This window comes from Mirounga angustirostris, unplaced genomic scaffold, assembly GCF_029215605.1.
Source record: "Mirounga angustirostris isolate CCGP_5_RB_7025 unplaced genomic scaffold, mMirAng1.0.hap1 SCAF_13, whole genome shotgun sequence".
In the NCBI taxonomy this organism is placed as follows: domain Eukaryota; kingdom Metazoa; phylum Chordata; class Mammalia; order Carnivora; family Phocidae; genus Mirounga; species Mirounga angustirostris.
This window is the reverse complement of record NW_026991721.1, coordinates 12,615,554-12,626,188: the sequence shown is the minus strand read 5'-3', so window position 1 is coordinate 12,626,188 and position 10,635 is coordinate 12,615,554. Positions and strand designations below refer to the sequence as shown.

General features: G+C 52.0%; 1 protein-coding gene across 2 annotated transcripts; it reads right to left on the bottom strand.

Annotated features, from left to right (window-relative positions):
- Positions 1-240: 240 nt before the first annotated feature.
- On the bottom strand, positions 241-10,615 carry SSRP1 (structure specific recognition protein 1). Of its 2 annotated transcripts, none has more exons than XM_064576410.1 (17): positions 10,318-10,615; positions 9,690-9,789; positions 8,571-8,756; positions 7,744-7,849; positions 7,242-7,432; positions 6,906-7,136; positions 6,669-6,772; positions 6,437-6,565; positions 5,946-6,167; positions 5,144-5,216; positions 4,595-4,733; positions 4,412-4,457; positions 2,556-2,685; positions 1,960-2,130; positions 1,704-1,792; positions 980-1,166; positions 241-727 (listed from the first exon to the last, which is right to left on the bottom strand). In XM_064576410.1, the coding sequence occupies exons 2-17, from the start codon at positions 9,741-9,743 to the stop codon at positions 656-658; spliced, it is 2,130 nt and encodes a 709-aa protein (XP_064432480.1). In that variant the 5' UTR covers positions 9,744-9,789; positions 10,318-10,615; the 3' UTR covers positions 241-655. The 2 variants fall into 2 exon arrangements, with proteins under 2 accessions (XP_064432480.1, XP_045749605.1); XM_045893649.3 differs by having other exon boundaries at positions 9,690-9,825; positions 10,318-10,614.
- Positions 10,616-10,635: the final 20 nt, after the last annotated feature.

Here is a 10,635-nt window from a genome sequence, read left to right as displayed (position 1 = left end):
GTGGAATTGTGAGAGTGACTTCCTAATCAGATCAGCTCTCATTTCCAGACTCTCAGGTGGCCCATCCCGGCAGAAGACTGTGAAAACCAATGCTCGTCCAACCGGGAACAGAACAGGATGTACCTGGAGGCTTGCTTCCCGGCTGGCCGGCAGGGCCCTGCCCAGTCACAACAGTATGGTAAACACCACCCCCCAAAAATGGGTGCAATACAACAGGGCTAGAGAGAAGGCATTAGGACATGGTTTCCAAAGTCAGTTCCCTTTATTAAATGTTGATTTTTCACAGACCAGAAATACAAAATAAAAGTAGAAATAGGCCCCCGTTAGGAGCTATAGGCCTCGACCTCACATGACCCCTGCTGCGGCAACCGTGAACAGAAGCCACAGCCCTAAGGTCGGGAGAGCAGGCCCAGGATTCCACCCTGCACTGCACTGCCCCACCCAATCTCTCCCCAAATGATAAAGAGCCATCCTTGGGAAGCAGAGGGAGACGCCTCCCCTGCTGCCTCAGTGCAGTGCATTCCACCAGGAGAGCTTGTCAAGATGGCACAAAACCCAGGGACTACATTTCATATGAGAAAGTGGTACCAAAACATGGGTGGGGAGACCGCAGGTGTGACAGGGCAAGCCCAAGGAGAGAGAATTTTCCTCCTCTCTACTCATCAGATCCTGATGCCGAGTCTTCTGAGCTGGGGGGAGTACTGGCCAGCTCCTCTTCTTCAGAGTCCTGAAAATCAAAGGTCTCTTGAGAGGAAAGGTTTAGAGTCCTGGTTGCCCTCCCAGCAAGCTACTTTTCAGTGGTGAAGGACCCCTAATTCCATACCCGCCCCCCCTCCAAATGTAGCACTGGCCTTCAGAACCTCTGATCTGCACCCTTCCATTTCACCTCATTACTCTTACAGACCTACCTACCACAACCGGACCCTAGACATTCACCCCTCCGCCTCAGGTGCCCCTCACCCCCAAACTCTTGCCGCACCTCACTCCGCCTTCTCTTCTTTTTGCTCTTGTTCTCTCCGGAAGAGCTCTCATCACTGGACACAAACTCTTTGCTCTTGAAGCTTTCACTTAGCTGCCTTGATGAGGACTTGGATGATGAGCCCCTCGAGGGTGTTGATTTCTTTTCCATCTTCACCTTTACTTTCTTCTTCTTCTTTGACTTGTCCCTACAGCAGCAAGAGGGAACAGGGCCTGGGCCTTCAGGTTCACCCATCAAAACCAATCCACCCCTAACTTTAACAGGGCTTTTCTCACTCCCGGCCACACTGCCCATCTCACTATAAATGCAAACAGGCAGCCAGGTGAGCCCCAGGTGCCCCAAGGGAAAGCCTCCTAAGTAAATAACCAGAAGAATCAGGGGCCATAGCTTGAAGCAGTCTCACATACAGAACTTGTTTGACATCTCTTGCTTTATTTATCTCTAAAAATTCATGTGAATTATGTTCTGTCATAATTTTTTGTTAATTCCTTCACACCTTCAAATAAAACTAAATCTCTAGGAAAGGGCCCCATTTATCCAGTGACCCCAGGAATTCCCTAGCACATTACCCATACTTGGGCAATTGCCTACCCAGACTTGAAAAGCACTGCCCTACTGCAGTCAGAGCGTATCTATTATCTTTAACACCCCAATTCTCAATCTAGACCCACAAAAATAGATGCCAAAAAAGCACTTACTGGGCCATTTTTTTCCCAACACTCACCTCTTAGAAGACTCACCCCGGCCCCCTTCATATTCTTTCATGGCTTTTTCATATTCCCTCCTGGCATCCTCAGCCTTCCGATCCCACTCCTGTCTCTCACACATACACACACACACACACACAGAAAAAAAAAGAGAAGAATGAGGCCTCTTCCCTGATGCAGGCAAAATCTGTACAGAAAAGGTGCACTGATGACCCATCCCTGCCCCCGCTATCAGTGACTAAGTCGCCACCCCTCATCTCTGCTGCCATTCACCTCTTTCTTCTCTTTGGACATTCCCTTCCAGATCTCGCCTGCCTTCTTGGAAAGATCCGTGATACTGATGCCGGGATGGTCTGACTTGATCTTCTCTCGGCTGGCATTGAGCCACAGCATGTAGGCAGACATCGGCCTCTTGGGGGCATTGGGGTCTTTGCCCTTCTTCACCTACATAAAAACCCAAATGCCTTCCAGCCATCTAGTTCTCATAGACCCCCAACTTCTCCAAAACAAATTATTTAGATCACGTGCTTGGGGGGGAAAAATGAGAGGACTAAATAGGCATAGAGCTAGACTGAGAGCTCCCAAGGCCAGGAACCCTGTCTTCCTCCCCCTGCACCCACCACCTCACTCATTAGGGACCCCTTGCCTCAGGCTCCTGGGATAGAAGCTGGTCTCCTAATTCAGATCTCCCAGAAGCTAATTAGCCCAAAGGCCAGAGAGAAAAAATTTCCAAGAAGATACTCCTCAAGGCCATATTCACTGGCTACAAAAAGCAGCCCCAGAAGGACCACCTGACAGGCCCTACTGGTGGTGGACAGGAGAAGGTAAAGGGAATAGCTTCCCAACATTCTCCCATTCTGAGTGTGCACCTCCACAGGCTTCTTGCGGCTTTTGCGGTCCTTAGCCACCTTGGCCTTTTTAAGCTGCTTCCGTTTCTTTTCATCCCGGTCACTGTCACCCTCATTACTAGAGGAGCTGGCTGAGGCGTTGCTGTCAAACCTGCCAAGGAGAGGGGGGCTTAGACCCGGGAAGGAGAGCACCCCATGGCCTCAGGACAGGAGGGAAACAAGTCTAAAGCTACCTGCCCAAAAAGGGGGGAGGTGGGGCCACAGGACAGTCTCCCGCCCACCAGTCCCCACCCTGCTTCCTCCTCGCAGCTGAAGTGGCTTCAGCGGTCCCCTCCCCATACCCGGCCCTTTCTGAACACCCAGCCGTGGCATCAGTCAACCAATGAGACATAAAATAACGAGTGGGCTTCAGCTGCTGTCTTTGCTCATGGCCTGACCCACGTCCTACTCCATCCCCATACTCTTGGGGACAGACACTTGGTCTTATCTTGCCCAGAATACTCCATCCCCATACTCTTGGGGACAGACACTTCCTGGAACATGCCCCAAGCACTCTTCACCACTTCCTTTGAGTTAGTTGTCTTAATCCACCCTAGAGTCTTTTCTGATAAAGAGATAATTACTACAGAAAAGGGAACATTTTTTAAAGATAAATAAATATAATAAAATAAAATCTAGGGGCACCTGACCGGCAGTTGGAAGAGCATGCGGCTCTTGACCTGCCATTCACCTCTTGAGCTCTTCCGGAGAGAACAAGAGCAAGAACTCAACTCAGGGTTGAGTTCAAGCCTCACGTTGGGTAGAGAGATTACTTTAAAAATACATATATAAAAGGGGAAACGGACGTCTGTCCAAGTACGTCCATAACCATATAATTAAGTTCTATCCGATACACATGGAACTCCTCAGAAGACAGACACTACACCCGTGTGGTGCCGATTTTCAAGGGATTTTTGCAATCATCTGCTCACTGACCTTCCTAAGTACGTGGCCAGCAGAACTAGCAGACTCCTATATACATATGCTATGTGTATACACACATACGTACATCTACGTATCTCTCTCTGTGTCATCTATTTGGGGTTGGGGGGGAGGTTGGGTTTTTTGGCTGCCCAACATTCATTTCCAATTCTTCTGGATAAAGAAAGAAATTCTTCCTAATTTTCTGTGGGAACCACCTTGCCCCCATTCAGGAAGGGCTCGCTCCACCCCCAGGCTTTCAGGGTGGGTACATGCCTGCTTCTAGCACATCAGCACACATCCTGGTACCTCAGGAAGGGGCAGTGACCATGCTGTTCACTACTGCCCTGAGAGAAGAGGCACTTCTGGGTGTTAAACCAATTGGATTAAGCCTGCCCAGAGCTTCTGAGGGTCATGTGACACTGCATGGGCCAAACCTATCTAAAAATAAGAAAATCAGAAAAAATAAAACAGATTCCCCACAAATTTTTGAGCATCTGGATCCAGGTACCTGAAGCCAGCTATATCCCTGGACTCTCCATTACGTGAACTTACGAAACTCCCTTTTATGCTAAAATCAGTTTGAGTCACAGGACAGCACGGGGGGACCACCATGAGGTTCTAGGTGAGGATACAGAGATTCAACAACTCACCCCAAAAATCCCAGCAAGGAAGTGGGCAGGCGTTGGTTCTTATTCCTATTATCTCCCCACTGTTTTTTTTGGCTTTACCCTGTGCCTTGCCCTTGCAGAGCCCTCAACAATTTCCAAAGCACTTCCGTGCAATACCTCGGTGGAGGTCACTTTGCCACCCTGGGTCAGTAGCTAATGTGAAGACATGAGAAATGTCCAGGTATCTTCTGGTCCCTTAAGTTTATAGGCCTCCACCTCCCCCCTGGGAGTGGAACCAAAACTCACTCCTCTGCCACGTCTTCCTCCTCTTCACCTGGGTTGAATGACTCATCTGAAAAAGAGCACGATGCATCAGCTTTGCCCCAAATGGAGATCCTGCCCTCTCCCCCAGACGCCCGGCTCTGGCCCCAGGCAAGAGCCTAAGAGCCTGAGGGCCCTCATGCCCCGGCGCTGCTGAGGCTAGCCCACCGGTTTCTTCTCCTGAGTCATCGCTGCTGTCGTTGGCATTCTCTTCCCGGATCTTGCCCTCCTCCTTCATCCGCTCCAAGTAAGCATCGTGCTGGTCCTCATCAGAGTCGGCGTATTCATCGTAGCTTGGGTTCATGCCCTAGCCGGGGAAGAGAGGTGAATGAGGGCCAACTCACCCTGGTGCCAGAACCCTGCACACTCAAAAGCACGCCCCCATGCCTGTGAGTAAGATCAGCTCCCAGAAGACCCTGGGGCTGGACTGTCCACACACAGCGACGTGCAGGGCCTGTGCCCGAGGACCTCCTGCCAACCGGGTTAGTCCAAGCCCCTCCCTCTCCCAGCCCCACTGGGGGCTCCTGAGGCAGCCGAGACTGATCTAAGGTCATGCTGAGGAAACCTGCACCGGGAAGGGGGGAGGGTCACACGCACCTCTTTTTTCTATAAGGGTAAGAAGAAAAGAGAGAGTGAAAAAGAAGGCAGAAGAATCCCTGCTCCCTCCACACCCCCAACAGATCAGAAGAGGGTCATCCTTCCCTCCCACACAGGTACCTCTTTTAGTCCTCGGTTTTTGATGTTGAGTTTTTTGGCATTGACAAAATCAAACAGCTTCCCATACTCCTCCCTGTGAGGTGAGATGCACCAGGTTACTAGACAGGTGGGGCCCATGCCCAGGGTGGGCTGCACGCTGTTCTGACACCCACAGGCCAGGACAGGCTGTGGGGCCTAGAGCTACTGACCACATTACCCAAGCTAACAGCTCGGAGAGCCCCAAAGGACGGTGGTAAGGAAGAGTCAGACACTAGTCGCGAAAGGAACCTGCAGAGTCTCAAGCGTCTGGGAAAGAAAAGGTGGGGATGGTGTGTGCCTATTCACCAGACATGCCCAAAGCAAGGGGAAAACGTCAGAGAAAGGGACATTTTCACCTTTGTGCTAGTCTGAAATTCATACTTCACAGGACTGTCATGAGGATGAAGCGGGAAGATGTCTGGAAGACGTTTAGCCCACAGTGAGCACTCAATAAACATTAGCTGCTGTTTTCTCAGGCACAGAGCTCATTCCAGGAAAGGGAGAGATAGTATTTCCATCATGGGGGGAGTGGAGAAGGGCTAGTACTGAACACATAATATGGGAAACAATTTAAGTACAGAAAGAAAGCCAGGGAGAGGCTTTCAAAGGCTGAGCACTCCAAGAAGGACCAAATCCCAGGGAAGCAAAAGAAAAATTCTGCTCAAGGCTTGAAAAGTTGGGGAAGAGTCACAGGCCCAGAGAGGGCCCCATGCCATGCCAGGCTTCCCGGTAGAGGCTCGGTCCAGACCAGGATGCCCAGGAAGTGACTGGCAGAAGCTCTCACCTCTCAATGCTACTGAAGGTGTACTGGGTGCCCTGCTTGGTCTCAATTTCAAAGTCAAAGGAACGAGTGGTGGTGGTACCACGAGCAAAGTTGACAAAGGAGATCTCATCAAAGCGGATGTGCACAGGTGGCTTGTGGACATAGATGAAGCCCCGCTCCAGGGGGTAGAGCAGTCCTGAGCTCGCCTTGTAGGAGCAGGTGATGCACTGGGCCCCTGAGTGCCTGTGGAGGAGGCCGGGAGCCTAGTCAGTGCCTCCCTCAGGGGCAGGTGGCACAGAGCCAAAGGCACATCTCTCAGCAGCGACACACATGTGCTCAGGCCCTCGAGTGAGTAAACCCCACTACGCTGCTCTAATGGAGACAACTGACACCCATCATGCTGACACAACCAGACCTCTAGGAGACTGCGTTCCCAGCCCAGGAGGGATTTACCAAGAAGACACAGCACAGTGCCCCCCAGTCCGGCCAGGACCCCAGGCCGGCACTCTCACCCTTGGAAGTTGCCTGGCACTGTGATCTTGCGGTTGACCAGCGCTTTCATGACCCGGCTGACCATCTCGTACAGGGATCCCGACATGTTCTTAGTGAGTCGCCCCTCAAAGCGCTTCTCCACCTCTTCCCTACAGAGAGAGGAAGGCGAGGTCACAAGCATTGCTGCCTTCTAATGGCACACCAGTCTCCTGCCTGGACAGTGGAAGGACAGGAGTTCAGGGACACACTCACTCATTCATGTTGAGAGTCAAGGAGATATCCTCATCCTTGGAGAAGAGGAGGATCAGGAAGTGGTAACGCGTTTGGCCCTGCTTGATGGGGGGATCTAGACTGATCTGGTAAGGAAGAGCCGACAAAGTTTCACACCAATCAGTGTTCCACAAGAATTGCTCATTAACTAAACACCAGCAAGACCGATCTACTGGGCAAAAACCAGGACGAGATCCAGCCCCCATGGTTTCTGCTTACCACAAAGAACATCTGGCGCTGGTCTTTGTGGGGCAGCAAAAAGAGACGCAGCACCGTGGTATAGGGGATCTTGTAGTCGAAGGTCTTGCCGTGAAGGTGCAGAAAGGTGGGGTAGATCCGAATGTCGTAACGGCCTCGGGGAGTCAGACACTGCAGCTCCCGGAAGATGCAGATGGCGTCTCCGGTGGCCTGGATCACATCCGCCTTAGACAGCACATTCTGGGCAAAGGCCTGCAAAAGTACACACTGGTAGTCAGGCAGCGGGGATCCTGCTCCCAGGCCGGCCAGGGCCTGCTCAGCACCATCTGCTCTCCAGGCGACCAGGGGAGGCCTCACCTCAACTGGGTCCACGCCATCCTCCTGAGTGGGAGGCACATAGAAGCGCACCTCCATGAGGGACACCTCTGCGTCATCGTTCTGGTGGAATTCCAGTGTCACCTCATTCTTGCCGGTGGTACACTGGGACACATTGCTGAGGGGTATCTCAAAGACCGGCTGGTCGCCAATGTCGAAGGAAAGCAGCTGCCCTGCGGGGAAAGGGCTTATCAACCACAAGCTCCTCCCCTCAAGTCTGCATAAACGACGTTCCCACCAGACTGTCAATCCCAAGGACAGGGCACTGGGCTATTTGGTCACACTGTACCCACAAGACCAGGCACAGTGCCTCATACACTACTGGTCCTCAATAAATTTATGATGAATTACAAACTGACAGGAAATCAGAAACAGAACAAAAGAGCAAAACAAGGTAAAGAGCAGAAAAAGAGCAAAACAAGGTAAAGGCTGAAACCCTTCATCCTACCTTCTCCTCCAAACCTCAGTCTTCCCCAGGACTCACCACCAAACTTCACTGTTCCCCAGTTCCAACCCTTCACACAGAGGTCCTTCTCCATGAGCTCAAGGCGATAGTGAGTTTTGAAGAAATCCGAGAGTTTCTCAAACTCCTGTGGGCAGAGCGGAGAGAGCTGTAAACCCTGGTGGCCTTAACACAAACATTCTGGGATTCTGAGAAACTGCCCCCATCTACCTTCTATCAGAAACCCAGAAGCTGTTGCCGGGGACTGGGTCTCAGAGTAGGGGAGGAGTAAAGTATGGAAATGACATTCCTGATCATGGGCCTCACAATGCTCTCTGACTTCGGATAGGCAGTGCTTTGATGAAAGTGAAATTAAAATGCAATAAAGTCTTTAACTCAGTTCAAAACAAAAAAACAAACCTCAAACTAAAGCACTAAGACTCTGAATCTGGATAAAGGCAATGAGCAGAAACCACCAAAAAAATCACTATGGTAGGGGCGCCTGGGTGGCTCAGTTGGCTAAGCGACTGCCTTCGGCTCAGGTCATGATCTTGGAGTCCCAGGATCAAGTCCCACATCGGGCTCCCTGCTCAGCAGGGAGTCTGCTTCTCCCTCTGACCCTCCCCTCCTCATGCTCTCTCTCTATCTCATTCTCTCTCAAATAAATAAATAAAATCTTAAAAAAAAAAAAAAATCACTACGGTAGAAAATCTGGAGTCAAAGCACAAGACACCCAAAGCCGAACACTGCTTAATGGCCGCAATGGCCCTGCTCTGAGAAGCCAAAACCAGCAATTACATGGTTATCAAAGGAGCCCCAACTCTTTCTAGAAGATTAAAAATAAACAAGGTGGCCACAAGACACCTCACCGATTCTCGGAAGCCGTCATACTTGTAGACATGGCCATTCTTTGTAAGCAATTTAAGTCCGTGGCCCAGGGCAACACGGCGCCAGATGCCTTCCGTCAACTCCCCAGCCTGGATGTTGTCCACTTTGCCCGTCTTACTATTCTTGAAGATGATACCCTGGCGGCTCAACCTCAGCCGACCATCATTCTGTTGGGAAAACAGGCCCAAATGCAAGGGTACAATACACACTGTGTACGGGGAACAGACAATCCCACCCAAAACCTACACTGGGCTGGCCAGACACAGATGCTGGACCAACAGCTGCAGGGGTGAGGGTCAGAAAGAAGAGACAAGTAACCAGGAAATCTGGATCCTAAAACCAAACCCTGGCATCCAAATCCCCTGCAGGGCCTTAGTCTGCACTGGGATGGAGCAGCATGAACGGTCCCTTTCAAACTGTGACCCTAGAACTCCTATACAGACGCTTTTTGAATTACAGTGGCTCAACTCAGAAATTTTCAACTTTATGATGGTGTGAAAATGATACGCATTGAACAGAAACCACAATTTGAACTGTGAATATGTTTTCCCAAGCTAGCAACAGGTGGTACAATCATCTCATGATGCTGGGCAGTGGCAGCTCCCAGCCAGCCACATTATCACCAGGGTTGATCACCAGGGTTGATCACCAGGGTCAACAACCAATATGCATACAACCATTCTCTACCCGTTCTGTTTCACTTTCAGGACACAATTTAATAAATTACACGAGGTGTTCAAACTTTATTACAGAGTAGACTTTGTGTTTGATGGTTTTGCCCAACTGTACACCAATGAAAACATTCTGAACCTGTTTAAGGCTAAGCTAACCTACGATGCTCATCAGGTTAGATGTATTAAATGCATTTTCAACTTAAACAATATTTTCAATTCACAATGAGTTTCTGGCGATGTAACCCCATTGGAAGGGGAGGAAGATCTGTATGCATTGCCTTTTGTTGGGGAAACACCAACTACACATTATCCTCGGGCTCCTTTTCTAGAACAGCAACGTCATCAAAGTAAGCTCTTACTGATGGACAAAAAGTCTACTCCTCCTTCCCTCTCTCGGCCTGTACTAAAAGCCCAGGTCCTTCTTACCATGGAGCCTTTCACCTCCTGATAGACGTCGTTGAACTCCAGTGTTTCCGCCATACTGATCTGCCCCTGTTGGCCTCAACTGGGAGCGGGGCCCCAACTCCTGGGTGGGTGTGCAGACACTCAGCAGGTTAGGAATCTGAATTCAAGAGGGAGCCAGACAAACATCAAAGGCAACATCTCACTCGGCCCATGGATGGAGCCAGGTGGCAACCCCTGGCTGAGCCTGGGAAGTCTCAGAATCTCCTCTGCCTGGGAACCTACAGCAGGCCCTGCAGACCTCAAGGAGTCAGGCCCAGCCCGGGCTGGACGACCCGGCCTGGAGTGGCGCTCACAGCCGGACCAGACACCCGCTCGGGGCGCTCCACCGGGCGCCATGGCAACGAGCAGCAGAACCCCGGGACCTGCCCGGGGCCTGCACCTCAGCCGCGCCCCGACCTAGCTCCCAGTGCAAGGTTTCCCTCCCAGCGCTCCCACCGCGCCACGGCCCTGGACCCGTGGCTCCCCCGCCCCCTAAAATGGATTCGCCCGCTGCCCGTGGATTCGAACGCGGGACGGTCCATCTTGAGCGTCCCGCGGGGGGGAAGCAGGGCCCGCGCCCTCCCAGGGCACGGGGCTGGCGACCACCCACCTCCTCAAGCTGCAGCCTCGCGACGGCCCAGGTGCGGGCGGTGGGCGCGCTGGGGGACGCGGGAGGGGGGGGCGGGGACAAGGGGGACCGGGGGGGACGGTGGGGAAGCTTTTCCCGCGTGCGCGGCCCCGCGTCCCGCCACCGGAAGCCGTGCATGGACCATAGAGAGGGTGCGCTGGCTAGAGAGACGCGAGCCCGGCCCGCCCACGAGGCGGCCTCCTAGAGCGTCAACCACTCTGGAGGACCTGCGGGAAGCGGAGCTGCGATTCAAGTCGCACCGCAGAAGGGAGGGTGTAGGGCTCCTTTAAAAATTACACC

Coding starts and splice junctions, on each gene's coding strand:
- SSRP1 (XM_064576410.1), bottom strand. CDS start 9,743: ATGGCGGAAACACTGGAGTTCAACGACGTCTATCAGGAGGTGAAAGGC. Junction 7,850..8,570: donor ATGACGGCTTCCGAGAATCG/GTGAGGTGTCTT, acceptor CTCTGCCCACAG/GAGTTTGAGAAACTCTCGGA. Junction 4,734..5,143: donor AAAACCGAGGACTAAAAGAG/GTACCTGTGTGG, acceptor TTCCCCGGCTAG/GGCATGAACCCAAGCTACGA.